This window comes from Athalia rosae, chromosome 2 (assembly GCF_917208135.1).
Source record: "Athalia rosae chromosome 2, iyAthRosa1.1, whole genome shotgun sequence".
Classification (NCBI taxonomy): Eukaryota; Metazoa; Arthropoda; class Insecta; order Hymenoptera; family Athaliidae; genus Athalia; species Athalia rosae.
The window spans coordinates 11713682-11728891 of NC_064027.1; the positions used below are offsets into that span (position 1 = coordinate 11713682).

The following is a 15210-nucleotide window of genomic DNA, read 5'->3' on the forward strand; positions in this document are numbered from 1 at the left end:
ATTGATAACGGTGCATTAATCGCGCTTCTAATCTTCGCAGTGTTAATGAAAGGAACAGTGAAAGGATAAGTTGTGAGGTGTAAGGAGAAGCTCCCGAAGAATTGCGTCAAGAAAGCGAGGTCCTTCCACCGTGGGACAAAGATGGGGGAAACTCCTCGGATTTAGTAAATCCCCTATCTGTCGCTGGTCGACAGCCTCAACTCTACAAAGTAGACACTCGACCTGCAGAAGTCTAATAATCCATCTCAAGGGATAGTTTTTACCACAACCTGCCCACTTTTTTGACTTCCCCAGTTTTTTTTGCCACTCATTCTTATTTCGCGAATATTTCACACTCGTAGCCCGGCGTTCTCTCATTCGTAATAGCCTCGGTGAAATGATTTTTTATGCACGGAATACCGGAGCTCCAGATTACATCATAGATACATGTGGAGTATCCATGTTTAATGCATTTTAAGTGTAGATATAGGTATTGCAAAGTACATGAACGAATCACAGAAACCTAACTTTTGCCGCTCTCGCCTTCTTTTATAGGCAACTTGCTTCCATTCAATTTTTATTCATCCAACTTGCATCATTATATCGTGGACATCGAATAGATGAGGTCGTGCAATTCTACGCTTCCAGTAGCCAATGAGTGAGGAGATTCCAGTCTGATGAATGGAACATTGCGTTCTTACTCTTACAACTGAAATAGATGTTTATGTATTTTTTTTGTTAAGCTGCGATGAAAATTGATTATTTCTTTGCAAACTCAGAAAATGCCAAGACAAAATCATTGAATAAAGTCGATTGCAATCATCACAGCTGCCAAAAACTTCAACTACGTTTGCATTTTCAGCGCACCGACCAAAAAGTACCTTATCATTCGAGAGATTGTGCATGGACATATTCACAACTCGATTAAACTTATACGGTCAAGTGACAATGTGTGAGTTGTACATTTTTTTCCGCCCATTCTCCTCAATTTCTCATTATGACACCCGCAAGCTTTCAGAGTTCATGACTTCTGCTCGTTCCTGTGTATGAGTCGGTTCTGTAATTATTTTTGTTGGATCCGTATTATATTGAAGGCATACTGAAATTCTGCAGGTGATGAAGAGACTTGTGCCATTTTCTTCGTGATGGTTTTATCGATTTGTGATGCTATGAATAAACCAACCTGTATGTATGATCAACTCTGGAGTAGATCTTAATTAAGCTGACTGATTTATACTCTGGAAGGTGTTGGACGATAGTCAATACCTCAGCATCGATTACGCGTAGCTTAATATCCGTATACACTGCGTATTACACAGAATTTGAATATGAGCCATAACTCTTGGTTTCGGAAATGTTAATTTCTCGTTCGAGTTTTAATGAAAACTGGTGTCGAGTCTCGTGGATGAGAATACGTTCTTCAATTTGTGTCGAGCCTTTGATTTTACCATGTGGTGGTTCTTAGTTTACGAACACGGAACTGGAACATCGTAATTAACATCCTAGTTCTATTTTTGTCGAACACATTTTTTTTGTATTTGATAGAGTTTGACTCTAGGAGTACATATTATCAACGAAAATGAATCCCTCGTCTTGTGGCCCAATCGAATTGTAATCGAAGTATTCGCTGAGTGTTGAATCTCTCAGGACAACCTCGTGCTTTGTATATAAAAAATAGAGAACCGGGTGCAAGCTCATACTGATCGTGGTGAAAGTTGACACATTAGCTGCGAAATTCCATAATTAAGCTCTGAACTCTCTAGACTCTCGTCAGAATTAGTACGAAACTCACAATTAGCACTGTACAGTGCACCGATGCACAACTTATTTCATGAAAGAACCTGCCGTTAAAAACCAAGGTGCGGTTAAACCCAATTATGAGAGGGAAAATCCAACGCTTCAATTGAATTTTCATTCAATTAAAGTAGCTGTGTATACATAAATTTTTTATCTCTTGGTGAAGAGTCTTCAAGCGTATGTATTATTTATTTATTTGTTGTCGTGTTTCCTTTTTTTGTCTGAAATTTTTGAGTGCAGATCTTTTTACAGATATAGTATACGTGTAGCCGACCAGGAAATAGATTATCGATACATTCGACTAGGCTTTTGTGATTCCATCAATTATTTTTATTTTTATCTTTGTATTCGAAATCGTAAACGTTACGTGCGGTATCGAATGCAATTCTGTACGAGTTTCAATTCGTAATAAAAGCACTTTTTAAATTCCTCGTAGATCGACTTGATAAGAAGTTGGGTTGGTCATACGACTATAAAAATCAGCTTCGTAAATCGATTATGCAAAGTCTATGGCTGTTCACTCCGCAAATAATTATAAACATCATGACGAACGACCGGACGTGTAGAAATAATATGAATCTCAAAATGGACCCCACGAATTTTCCAGATTCAGGTGCGCGCACACATACTCGGAATACTCCAACTCGAAATTATATTCGAGCAATAGATATTCCAGAAGAAATCGAAATATATGATATGAATCAAGTTGAATCACTAAGATCTCCCGTTGTGTGATTTGAGTTTTTCCGCTCGGCTTGAAGGTAGAAAGAAGCAATGAAGTGTTCAAGACAGACGCTGCGAATGAGTAGTCTGAACAATTTTATATCATATTGACTGAAACACCGTTGTAAATCATTTGATTGAAAAACTTTGCGGATGTTTGATTTTTTAACAAAACCTGTAGTCCACTAATATTATTAACTCCGCCATAATGCAAACTCGGCAAATTGAAGCGTACGTAATATGGAGAGCTGAAAAGGAAAGAAAAAAGTACGTGAGTGTACACGTGACCCACAATTTTTCTGTTGCGGTCGATATAGTGAGGGTCTATCCCTTGAAAATGGATATGGGATTAAGAAACATGCAGAAATTACGTACCTAACTTCGACTGGAATGTGTTTCGGTAATTCAATCTTTTGAGTCGTTCTAATCTTTTTTTCAGGGATACGCTCTCCTGGCAAAACGGAAAAAGGTCGGATTTTCTACGATTGTGGAGAGCTATCTGCTGTAACAGACCCCTGGAACTTTAAACAATCGAGAAGATTAAATTTTCAAATCAAATTCGATCTAAAGTATATAAGATTCCTAATTCTTTCCCCTGATTTGAATTAATTTAAATTCAGGCATGATTCTTGCACACGAAAAAATGATTATCCTTTAAAATATTTTAATTAGTCGCTGTCTCATTTTCAATTTACTCGAAGCGTTTTCTCGTTGAATCGAAATGATAAAGGATAGCATAAAATCGAATAATATAAATCCAGATACATATCGTATCATCTATAAAGAATGACCTTTAATCCGACTCTGATGATCGAAACTTTCAATTTGACGTATCGACATTGATATGCAACAAATAATATCAATATAATTTTCAGTATGCGGGCTTATCTCGGAATAAAAACTTTAAACTTCGCGAAATATGATGTACCAAGATATTTTAATTAATATTTCCAAGCGCTATAAGGCCCACACCGCTATGCACGAGTTCGGTATAAAATTCTTGTTAACGTTGAAAATTCTCATTTCATTTTTCTGACATGTGTATATTTATGTATGCATTACTCCAAATTGAACAGGCTGACAAACAGCGTCTAGGGGTTACGGGAAGGTTATTTAAATCTCAAACTGGCGAACTAGCTGGCCCATAAGGATAATTGATGAAGGCCTAGCCGCGGCGCAGCACAACTGATAGCTGGGAAAAAGATCCGTCCAATTTTGAGTAATTAATTGTTACACTAATTGGGTCGAGGCCGATCACTGATGCAGCCTTCCGATGTTTATCCTTCACATTTTCATCCGATAATCTTTATAGATATACCCTCATCAGTGCCAGGCCGGGGCTCCATATAATGTGCAGGTGAGAAACCTGATCAGAAAGCTAATTAGATCGCCTGAAAATATCGCAAATTATAGTATCGCAGATTTTTCACTTATCACCAGAATTTTTCCAATGCTGTGTTCATAAATTCAACTCAACTCAATTCAAAGTTTTTATTTTCTGGTCTCGCCTCAAAATTGATCCTCCGGATTGAGCGTTCGCGCAAGTATCGTAAGAATTCGGCACAATCCAACACTCCAGTATTCCAAACTCATGCACATAAATTCGACAAAACTCGGCGAATCTCACCCTATGTATTCCTTCGTCGTCAATACTTTTGACGGGAAAAATAATTTATTCAGTAATTAAAAAAGTATAATTCGTTCATCATGAGAACTTTTATACCGTCTACATGACGGTACAGGTAATCATTAATTCATACATCCAACCAGAACAAAGAACGAGACTCTCGCCCAATATTGAATTTACATTCAGAGATCGTTCGAAAGCTTCGAAAATAAATTTTTCCACCCGTAATTGTCAGTATTATTCGATCCAATATTTGAAGAACTCACAGCGAAGGTTCACCGCAAAAAAAATAAAAGAAGGTCGAAAGTCGTGACGTAAAAAAACAAAGTAGTAATCGATTTTCAATGAATTTATCTATTTCCGAACTACTCGAGTGAGGAACCGTTTTCAAACCATCGGATTTTCCGTGACGATCGAACCACGTATTCATTAAAAATGGGGCATCACTCCGCAGATAATCTCGAAGCTGATTCTCTTACACAGTTGAGCAAAGTTCAGGGTTTCATAATTACGCGGTGCGGTAGCGTATTAAGATTACTCCTATTATGCTCATGGTCTCGCGTATGCCATCCATGTCACTGGGTCAAGCCTTGCGCGACAAAGTCAACGACCCGCGAAGCGCCGAGTGCAGGGCTACCTGCTAGTTGCAGCTGCGGGTTGCTCATATGCATTCACATCAACCCCACGCGCTGCATAAATGTGTAATACAAATACATGATTCTTTGATTTCACAGCGATGTGATTTCCAGTAGACCATATTCCAGCTGAATTATATACTTCCCGTGAAATTTCCCGGCCCCGGGTTGAGAGCCCTGAAAAGTCCTTCGAACGACTCGCCGATTTTTCATCCGATTAACGCGCTGCAAGAACAAATATAATTTTCAACTCTGAGAATCGTAACTTTACTAAGAATTTAAGCGTACCTGCAGTATGCAAGTATAGGTATATGGCGCACCTTCGATAGCGCTCAGAAAGCAAAAGAATGAAAATACTTAGAATTGTAGAGGGAAAAAGTGATAATACTTCTCGACAAATCAAACACGTATGTAATCCTCTTAACTTCAGGTCCCTCTTCAATGTGAGCATCGTACATATGTTCAATGTATCTATGATCATACATAACAAATTTCTAACGCTCTTCGAATAGTTGATAATACGGGATGTTAATAAATAATTGTACCAGACTCAAGGGGCTGATAAAGTGCACTTGAACAATTAATCTGACAATGAGATAGGAAACTCATATCCGGAGACGTCGCGTTCCGGTACCTCAGGGCATCGAAGGTCGAGGTTAATCGCCCGATGACCTACAGTTATAGTGATTATCTACATTACTTGAAAAATAAGGAATAACGCACAAAACGAACGGACCTCAACCTGAAGGTTTTTTCTTGTGAATTGTGAGCGTATTACAGTTTTCGAGATGCCAATGCCCAGGCTTCGACCTTCGATGCCCTGTAACGCCTGAACGCAACGTTTCCGAACATGAACATGAAACTGATCACTCACCGTGCACATATTTTTTTAATCTCACACACCGGCACCTCGTCCTCCGGGAGTTAGATTTTTGTGCCGATGTATTTTTTAACCATCGAAAAATTAATCGGAAATTTTATCAAAGTTCTTCACTTTGTTCTTTTTTCCAAGTGAACTATGCATCGAAAACGAAGCTATAAATGCGCATATTAAAAATGACATGAAAAATAAAAGATGCCCCAGTTTGCTATGAAAAATGTATGGACGAATTTTTCACTAATTGAAAAACTCCTTTGTCACAAAAATCTAATTCATAGAGGACGATCGGTATGCAAATTTGTAGAAAAAAAAATATTGCAGAGGTGACTGATCCGCTTCACGGTGGAATAGCCGGTGTACTTTATGCAGCTGGAGATGGATATACCGTACGAAGGTGTATTTATGTTCATAAGAGACATTCCGCGTTATCACCTAGCCTGTGTTAGTCACAAAATTTTATACTTACTTTATCATACAATAGTCCCCACCCTATAAACCGCAGACGAATATTTGAAAATTTTATTAAGTGGAACGACGATGTTTTTGATTTCGGAGAAGTTCGCTGAAATTTTATGCTGGAAAAATCGAACTAATACCAAGTATAAGACCATGCAAAGACGCATTACGACCAAGTTCGTGAAACAAAATCGACTTCGAAAAAACAAAACTAGAAAGAAAAACCCACTCGAATGAGAAAAATATCCAGTTTCAGAAATAGCGCGGTATTGTGAACGGAATCCGAGGTGAGGAAAAAATCATCTCGAAGATTTTTCATACTCGGCGGAATTAGATGAAAAATCTCCAACTCCTTGAGGTTTCCAAGATCAATGGAATTTGAAAAAAGGGTGGAATGTGCCGGGTATAATCACGAGAAAAATAAAAAGAAACGAAGGTGATGAAAAATTGGAGAAAAAAATCATTGGTCGAGTTCGCGTGGAGCCCCTCATACATATCTATAGATCGAATAAATGAAAGATATAGACGGTGGAAATAGGAGTACGGGGTATGTATGTATGGGGGTGGTTGTGGGCGGCGGGGGTGTATCCCTGGTGGCCGGGGTGTAAGGAGCCTGCGCATTTGGACGATAGGATTTTGGTTTTTAATACCAGGGTGTGGTAGTGGGGGTCTTGCTGGCAGAGTACGAAGAGCGCGTCGTGAACCGAGACCAACCCTCGCGAACCCTCGTCTCGTAACCGAGGGGCCAGTGACTTTCGTATAATATTGTAACACGTGCGCGAATAAAGTTTAATTAACAATTACATAATTGATAAATGAATTAATTGATTAATTAATTGAAGAAAATAATACCGCGACGACGAACGTTATACACGTACTGTATATTTTTCTCATTTCTGCAGATCAAATTTCGTTTCATCAAAACGAAAAAAAAAATAAAAATGAAATTTTCATCCACCCCCAGCTGCTCTTGTTACTTTACATCTCCACGGATCCAAGGATCTTAAAAATTCTATCGGCGATCCCACGTCTGTCCGTCCGCTTCAGTTGTGACGAAGGTTGAAAACACTTTGCTGATCATCGAGTATAAATATTGCATAAAACATCGGAATTACTTCAGTTGTATGTCTCAAAATAGAAAGAGGTAAAGAAAGAAGCGCCAAGAGTTATAAATTCAAATTTTAATGAAAAAAAGTGTTGTCAGTGACGTTGAACGGATTCAAGTGCCGGTGTTGAATGTAATTTAGAGAAAGACTGTATTAGATTCGGTTTAGAATTTATTACCGTGTAACGAGTTTGGTGAACGAGTGTACGGTTAGATTACGTTTGCGCGTGAACATCTACCGTAAGCTTGAAACGAATTGATTCGACAATTTAATTTGCCGATAGATCAAGTTTATTGATATCAACGGTAAGATAAACCGTGCAGTAAGCCCGGGGAGGACGAGGGTGATATTTCGTCCAATTTAATCGAACGAAGGGGCGGAAATTTTTCCCAACTTTCGGGATACACGCTGTAATAAAGTACACGGCGATATTACCGAGTAAGTGGTCTCTCCCTACACTCATTTCTGCTCCATGATATCCGAAAAAACGATAAAGACAGCTCAATCTTCGTCAAGAATTTCTTAAACTCTCACCGACGACTTCGTAGCGAAACTGCGGGTTCAGCTCTTACAATGGAAGCGAATTATATCGTAAAACACTAAACGCTCGATGTTCTTCTAGGAGGGGAGTCAACGAAACTAAGGCGGAGATCCCGACAGACAGCGGATAGAGCTGAGCGGACCTGTCGGGGTGAACTTCGATTTCGTTTCATTTCCTACTGTTTTTTCTCTCGTTTCCTTCCGGTGTGTTTCATTCGGGGGAACGTTTCGGGGATATGAAGAGATTCGGAGGAGATCCGGTGTACACAGATATATTTATGCATATGGTTGAATTGCCTGGAAACCCCGCTAGTTAAATCGTATTACAAATCATTTGGCCGGCAAATGCAAATAGGTTTCTTATAGAATTTATGATAATATATAATCCAGTTACGGCGAGTATAGACCATTACAAGTATAGCTGGTCTAGGCGACAGACCTAAGGCTTACTGAATGTTAGAACCTAAACTATGCCGTGGGAGGCCATAATCCACTTATGCTGTGAACGCTTAGCGGTGTACTAACCATTCGAACAAGTTCCTTTGCTGGATTCTTTCACCGTCATCATGACAAGAAAGAAACTATCTGTCTTGAAGATAGCCTCATCGTTGTCGTTGGCATTAGTGAATTAATCTGGAATCGTTGGTGCGATGTGATTATTTCTACGAGAGTTCCCCGTTATTTTTCGTTTTTCGTCGACTATGAAAAGGGCTGTTTTATCATTTCTTTTTTCAAAGGCAGAAAAAACCTGTAACGAACTACAGGCCTGTTCGCAGTCTTGCCCTGTTATAAATCGTCACGCGGACCAGATGTCACAAGTACTCGATAACAACGTCGAACGAAATACCGATTCGATTTCCATGCAATAACTCGAAGTAAGAAAAAATTCTTACGCCCGATCGCAAGAGCAGAGATACTCTGGTCTCACGAACCAAACCGGGCTAGCACGGTGGCGTAAGGGCATTCGAATACGGAGGAAAGATCGAAGACTTTCCGAATCTTCTGCGGGAAAGCCTCCCCTACAACGCGCTACAGGATATAAGGAGTATCGCCTAAAATAAATATATGATCGGTATAATCGCTGGTACTTTGTATAGCTTCTGTAACCCCGGGACTCGATTTAAAGTGAAAAGCATTTGGCGAACAGGCGACGACGACAATCGGTACCAGGTGAAAGGAACTCTTTATTTTTCCACGTGAAAAGGTCCTATTAACGACTAAGAATACAGTGAAAATTGCCTCCGCCTCAAACGCGAACAGCTTTTCGATCCGCGACTTATCGCCAAAAACCGCTTTTCGATATCGAGGTACGGCCAGAGCCAACGACTCGCCTGCACCCCGGCTCCAACCGATTCTTCCCCCTCTTCTTCTTCGTCTTCTTCTTCTTCTTCTTCTTCGTCTTCGTCTCCGTATTCTTCTTCTACTTCTACGTTTTTCGCCACCCTTCTTCGAAGTAACGATATTATCGAGGAGCTGGGAACCCCCGGAGAAGATGTCCCTGCACAACACGCACAACGGGCACTACCCGCCCATCACATTGCACAGACGGGAGGAGACATGAAATTATCCGTATCCGCATATCGAGCCCAGGCCAGCGCTCACAAAAAAATATTGTGCAGCTATCAGCACCAGCTGAGCTACGGTGCTACCAGCCAGGCAAGCGGGGGCCCCCGCACTCCGTCCGACCCAGCAGCCGGCCTACCGCAATTCAAGGTACGAAAGCACCAATTCCATACCCGGCTTTTCGCGACACTAAACTCGCGAAGTCCTATTGAATATTGAACCTGTTTCGTCACTCGCGAAATAGCCACGAGGCAATTTTGCATCCGCACGATCGCGTGCACCATCATTTCGATCCTCCTGTTCACTTCCGATTCCAAAATAGCGAACGTCTAAACACGTTGGGAAATAATTCGTAGACGCTTAAATATTTTCTAGATGTTCGGGAAAATTAGAGAGGCGACTCTTCGGTAACTCAGAACTATGAAAATTACGTCATCGACACGTCGATCTGGTTTCAACCGTTTGAAATCCCTTTGTTAGTTAATCAGGCGCGATCGTGCGTAAGTGGTATGTTTAATCGGCTACGTACTTCCGTGGAAACGTGAAGCGCTTTTAATCGGCCGAGTCGTTCGTTTAGCCCCAGATCCCTCGTTGTCGAGATGACACGCTATTCGGTAGCGTGGATATTTCTGATTTCGCTGTAACTCATGCGCTTGGTCCGCGTATGTAAGCGGATCGAACCGTACCTAGTATATAATGTAATTTGTCCAACGGAAATACTCCGAAAATACCTGGCTTGGTTTCGCGTTGACCTTTGCGGTTCACTCGATACCACTGTACGGACCTGGTCGTAATAGGAGCTGGCGTATTACGACCTACACAACAACAAGTAAGTATGTTCCGCTAGGTTTGCGGAACAACGGCTCTGACCTTTATTGCCTTGATTAACGTACGTCGCCCTTAATCGCCCAATCTTCTTGCGGTCCATTGCTGATCCGGGTTAATTGAATTATTAATCCACCGAAGAATTTGAGCGATATTCGAAATATGTTCGAACGACATTACAACCGACCTTGACCACTTACGGCGACGGGAAATTGTGGAATTTAATTTATCCGCCAAAGATTCTTCGTTTATGACCGAATTCCTATAAATTTCAAAAGAATCATCGTTCTGATCTAATATCATTATTCTGCATAAGACATTTTTCGCGATACCCGAGATTATCGAGTGGATTACGGAGGTCCTACATAATCTTACCGATTCGTGCGGAGCAACCTCGTCCATTGCACGGCGATTGAAGAATGAAAAATAAAATCGTGAAAACGAAATTTAATATAGAAACAAATTTAATCTGCTATCAACTCGATTATAATCCACCATAATCCGAAGTGCAGTAGAAAGATAACGAACCATTATAATATAATAGAATCGTAGTAAAATAGATCACGGCTGTAATGGCCGCAAAGTGTTAACTCGAATCCCGACGGTGCCGGTGCAGCTTCTAACTAGTAACATGCCACCATTTTTCACCAACGCGACGACGGGACAATATGAATTTATTTTGCGGGGTGATGGATATGCGATTTTACCGCGCGCTTTGCAATTCCACCGCGTGTCCCGTCCAATAATGAATTCAAACGAATTACTTTATACAATCAGAGAGAATGACGCGTTTGTGAATTCTCTACATACGTTGCGTAAAAACCCCGGCGAATTTCCGGCGAACGAGTCGTTGGATATGCGATGCGATGTATTATGCTATACATCTGGAATGATGAACATTGAAAACGTTTTTTCGTCCTAAGTTTGTGAATAGGTGTATCACTCAGGATGATAAAATATTTCTGACTCAAATACTCCACGACGTCGACCAATTTTTTCAAAAGTTTGGTCCTTCGGCGCATAGGAAAGAGAGAATTGAGAAATGAAAACTGTCTACAAGAGTCGAAGTTTCGGGAAATCGTGAAAATTCAAATTATTACCTAGGAATAGACGAAAAATGGAGAATCTCAATCTGATGAACGGAAAACGCTAACGTACGTTCGTCTTATACACGACTACGTCACTCACGCCTTTTCCGCTATCTCGGATGACGGTAATTCCCAGGAGTTTCAACCGACTGGATACTCGACCCTCTCAACCATCGAGGTTTATAACAAGGCACAAGCTACTCATAATTCCTTCAACAATTTTTTTTCTCCTTTTTCTTTTTTTTTTTTTTCTCTTTTTTTACACCCCAAGCACCATCGAGGTTGTCCCCTTTGTACATACCTACCCTCGCGCGTAGCGGGTAGCGCGTTCCGAGTGCGAGAACAAGAGCTTTAACTCCGCGAATTTCTTCGATCAACGGTCGCTGCCCGTACCGAACGGAGGGAGGGGGGGGGTAACGATTTGCACGCGGTCGAAAATCCAAACGAGTTTTATACCTGCGATATCCTTTTCCAGCTTTCATACTCGCGATTCGCTCAAGCACTGTATATAATCATCGCGGTTGAACCCATACCTTCCACGACCTATATATTACCGCGGCGATTAAAGTACGGGAAAGAAACACCTGGCGCGACGAAATAAGGTACTTATAATCTCATCGATGACACGAGAGAACCCCGGCGAAAATCTCGCCCCACACCTCACCCCGTACACTCCGCGGAGGCGTCTTTGACCTTTTCGTTCAATTCTCTGATTAATACCAACGACTTATCGCACCCAGCTGCTATACCGCGGGGCGCGTTATACCGACCTTCTACCCAATTTTGTATAAAAGGATACGTTTCCTTCTCCTCCTGCTCCTCCTCCTCCTCCTACTCTTTTGCCAACCGAGGGTATCTCTTTTGATAGCGGGCGTGCATGTGTTCGTTCACCCATACAAATACAAACGTACGGAATACGAATAGACGCATACGTCGCAGTCTCGTTTCGTGAATTGAATTCCGCACGGGTGACCGATGAATATCTTCATACAAGACCCACACGTAACGCAAATAAACGCGTATCTCACGGCCTGGTACGAAGACGGAGCAATCGTAGACGCGGACCCGGTTGCGATATCGTGATGACGGTCTGTCGGCTGGTGCTCGGGGTTTTTGTTGATAATGAGGAAAGATCGTTCGCGATTAGAGTCCGCAGATTTAATCGTTGTACGCGAGCTCTGTAGCTGCATATTCGTTTGAATTATTATTATTGTTTTTTTCCTCTACTCGTTCCGCATCGGGAACGATTTTTACACGGGTTTACTTGGAGCCCCAGGTTCCGCATTCGCGGTTTCCGCGACTCGCCGTTCGTTCGGTTCCTTCGTTCCCCGGAGATTTGAGAAGCGGGACAAACCTTTTCGGTATTTCTATCGGAAAAAAATTTCATCCCTCGGTGTTTCGACGCGACGATAGAAGAGAAATCTTCGTCGATACCTGTACGAAAGAAGCAACGGGACCTCTGATCTCGACAGAAGTAAACTATATCTTATATTTTTACCGACCACCGCAAAAGTGAGGCGGACCAGATCCTATCCCTCTCACCTCCGACGTCTTCGACTCCCCAGAGACTACTTCTGCTCCCATAGGCAGGTATGAAAGACTTCAAAAATCGATCTGGCCATTTTATATCTCTCTTTTGACGTCTGTAAGGGATCTGACAGAATTGTATAGCCGAGTAAGACGTTATTATATGTAATACGTCTACCCCGCAACCTCTTTCAGCTATACAGTATAGATATCATTCTTTATTTACCCACAGTTCACACCCCTTACGTACATTTCTTCGTCTTCTCCTCCTTCTTCCACTTCCCCCCCCCCCCCCCAGAACTACTCTTCAGTCACGTAAGATATACTCTTCGATAACATTCAACAGAATTTTCAATCGATATACGTACACCTATTACCATAGGGATTCTATCCAAAAAATGGCTTTTATCTGAAAATTCTTCGACGCTTCGAGGTACAGCAATTTTTCCCAATGCCAAGGTCATTCGCCGGACTACCCGAATTTCCTCATTTTTCCATCTCACCAAGATGATCCGAAGATAGTGGACCGCTGTTTAGAAGAATATTGCAGTATAAAGTGCTTCCCTCCTCTATTGCCATCGGTGTAAAGAGTAAGAGGAAATTATTGAGTTTTCGGCTGTGATAAAAAATTGAAAAATAGAGCCAAAAATATTCTCATCTCAACCGAAGTGTACGTACTTACAGATATATTAACTACTCTGCAGTCTAACGATCGGGCAGTCAAGGTGTAATAATTTTCGGTTCGCTTCACATTTGGGTCGGTTATTATACATTCATGATGCTATACGTGTATACCACAGGTACATCCGCAGTCTCTGCATTGGGAGCTCCTTCTGCAGCAGTTCATATTCCATCAACTTTTCGTTGTTGACTTTTACATCGTTCAACTGGGAGGGCAACAATTTTAATCATTTCTGCACACAGCTCGAAAGCTGCAACCGTCCTAGAAGTTCTTCGTAAATGATGCCTGACATAGGTATACTTACTCACACCGTCATCTTATTGTCAGTCTCGTCAGACATTAACCTGATTGAAAATCTTTTGTATAAAAGCTACTATTTGTCTGTGGATCCCGTACGACAACGAACGGAGACTGCAGTTCCTACCGTCTGCAGATATTTTCTGCCGCAGTTCACAGGGGGACGTTGATTAGACGGTGTATAATTTTTGTGGTTCCGTTTATGTTTCCACGCTTCGTTCGTGGAAAACCCAATCTACGTGTTTTCATGAGATCTTTTCACTCATATTACGTGCATGATTCGATTGGAAGGAATGATTCTCGAAGTGACGAGGGTAAATTTTGAATTTATCTCACCCATACTCATAGTTAGAGAAAAACTAGTGTTTCCCACCTGGTAACGTCGCATTTTTTCTGGACAGCGACATTTCGTTTTTTTTTTTTTGATTGAAAAAAAAAAATCGATTCGGATTCGACGTTACAAGTTTTCGAAGGAACGAACTTTAATTAGTGCTATTTCTACGGGTTTAATCGAACGAAAGTGGAAATTAGGTTTAAATTGCTGAGCCAATGAGAGTGCATGCAGGTGCAGGGAATCAATCACGCACGGTGCGGTAATCGAGTTCGTTATGCAACTGCAGCGAGGGTACAGGGATGAAAAAAAAAGAAGAAAAGAAATGGAAAAGTAAACAGGACTAGGTAAACTGCAGTGACAAGTTTCGCCGGGTATAAAATTCAACTTTTCCCGATATCAAGTCGAAAGTCGAACATTGCACGCAATAATACGAAAGGACAAAGTCTTCTGGAAAGAAAGAATAGTGAAGTGTTCGCGCTTGCAGCATTTCGCCACATGGCAACTCCCAGAGAAGATCAATATCCCCACCCGACGTATTTCTCTCTGGACTCAGCTACTACTGTCTCTCCGTGTAGTAGTGTTGGTCCTATGTATGAGCATTATATACTTACATTATATATATATATGTATATATGTATGTATGTATATATGCCGATATCTAAAGCAGCTACGGGTAGGGCTGCTATCCCGCTGGAAGCTCGTCCTTCGTCATCCTTTTTCCATCTCGCTCTTTCTTGTACCACACGCGCCTTCACCTTCTCCCATGGTCCTCGACGCCTCGTCGCCTCGACGCGACGCCTCATGGCCTAGCTGGTTGCCCTCCTGCTCACGGTTATACACTTCTCTATTTCTATACGCCCGCGATAGGTTTACACGCAGCCTCTTTCGATCCCCTTGCGCAGCTTAGATTTCAAATTTATTCCAAACGTATGTATATACATATGTACATACACGGCGAATACGCGTACGTACATACATATGACATTCGTCCTGTCCGTAGCTGTGCGTAGAAATTTTCTAAAATATCACGTCTGTGAGACGGTCGTATAGTACATCTTATTTACAGCCATACGATCCGCATGTATGTAGATATAATATTCCTGTAACACGCGTTATACGCATACCGTAATAAATACAGTTAGCTATGAATA

General features: G+C 41.4%; 1 protein-coding gene and 1 long non-coding RNA gene across 4 annotated transcripts in view; one reads left to right on the forward strand and one right to left on the reverse strand.

Annotated features, from left to right (window-relative positions):
- Positions 1-2608: 2608 nt before the first annotated feature.
- On the reverse strand, positions 2609-7736 carry LOC125499890. The gene is made up of 3 exons (XR_007276927.1): positions 7639-7736; positions 2875-3020; positions 2609-2747 (listed from the first exon to the last, which is right to left on the reverse strand). It is a non-coding gene; the product is annotated as an uncharacterized LOC125499890 (long non-coding RNA).
- LOC105683085 overlaps positions 6761-15210 on the forward strand; it is a 52694-nt gene continuing 44244 nt past the window's right edge. Inside the window, exons 1-2 of one of the 3 annotated variants that reach the window (XM_048649970.1) lie at positions 6761-7641; positions 7826-9456. In XM_048649970.1, the coding sequence (XP_048505927.1) occupies positions 9301-9456 (156 nt within the window). In that variant the 5' untranslated portion in view covers positions 6761-7641; positions 7826-9300. Of the gene's footprint in view, positions 9457-15210 lie in introns of all 3 variants that reach the window. The other 2 variants (XM_048649971.1, XM_048649972.1) reach the window with 2 other exon arrangements.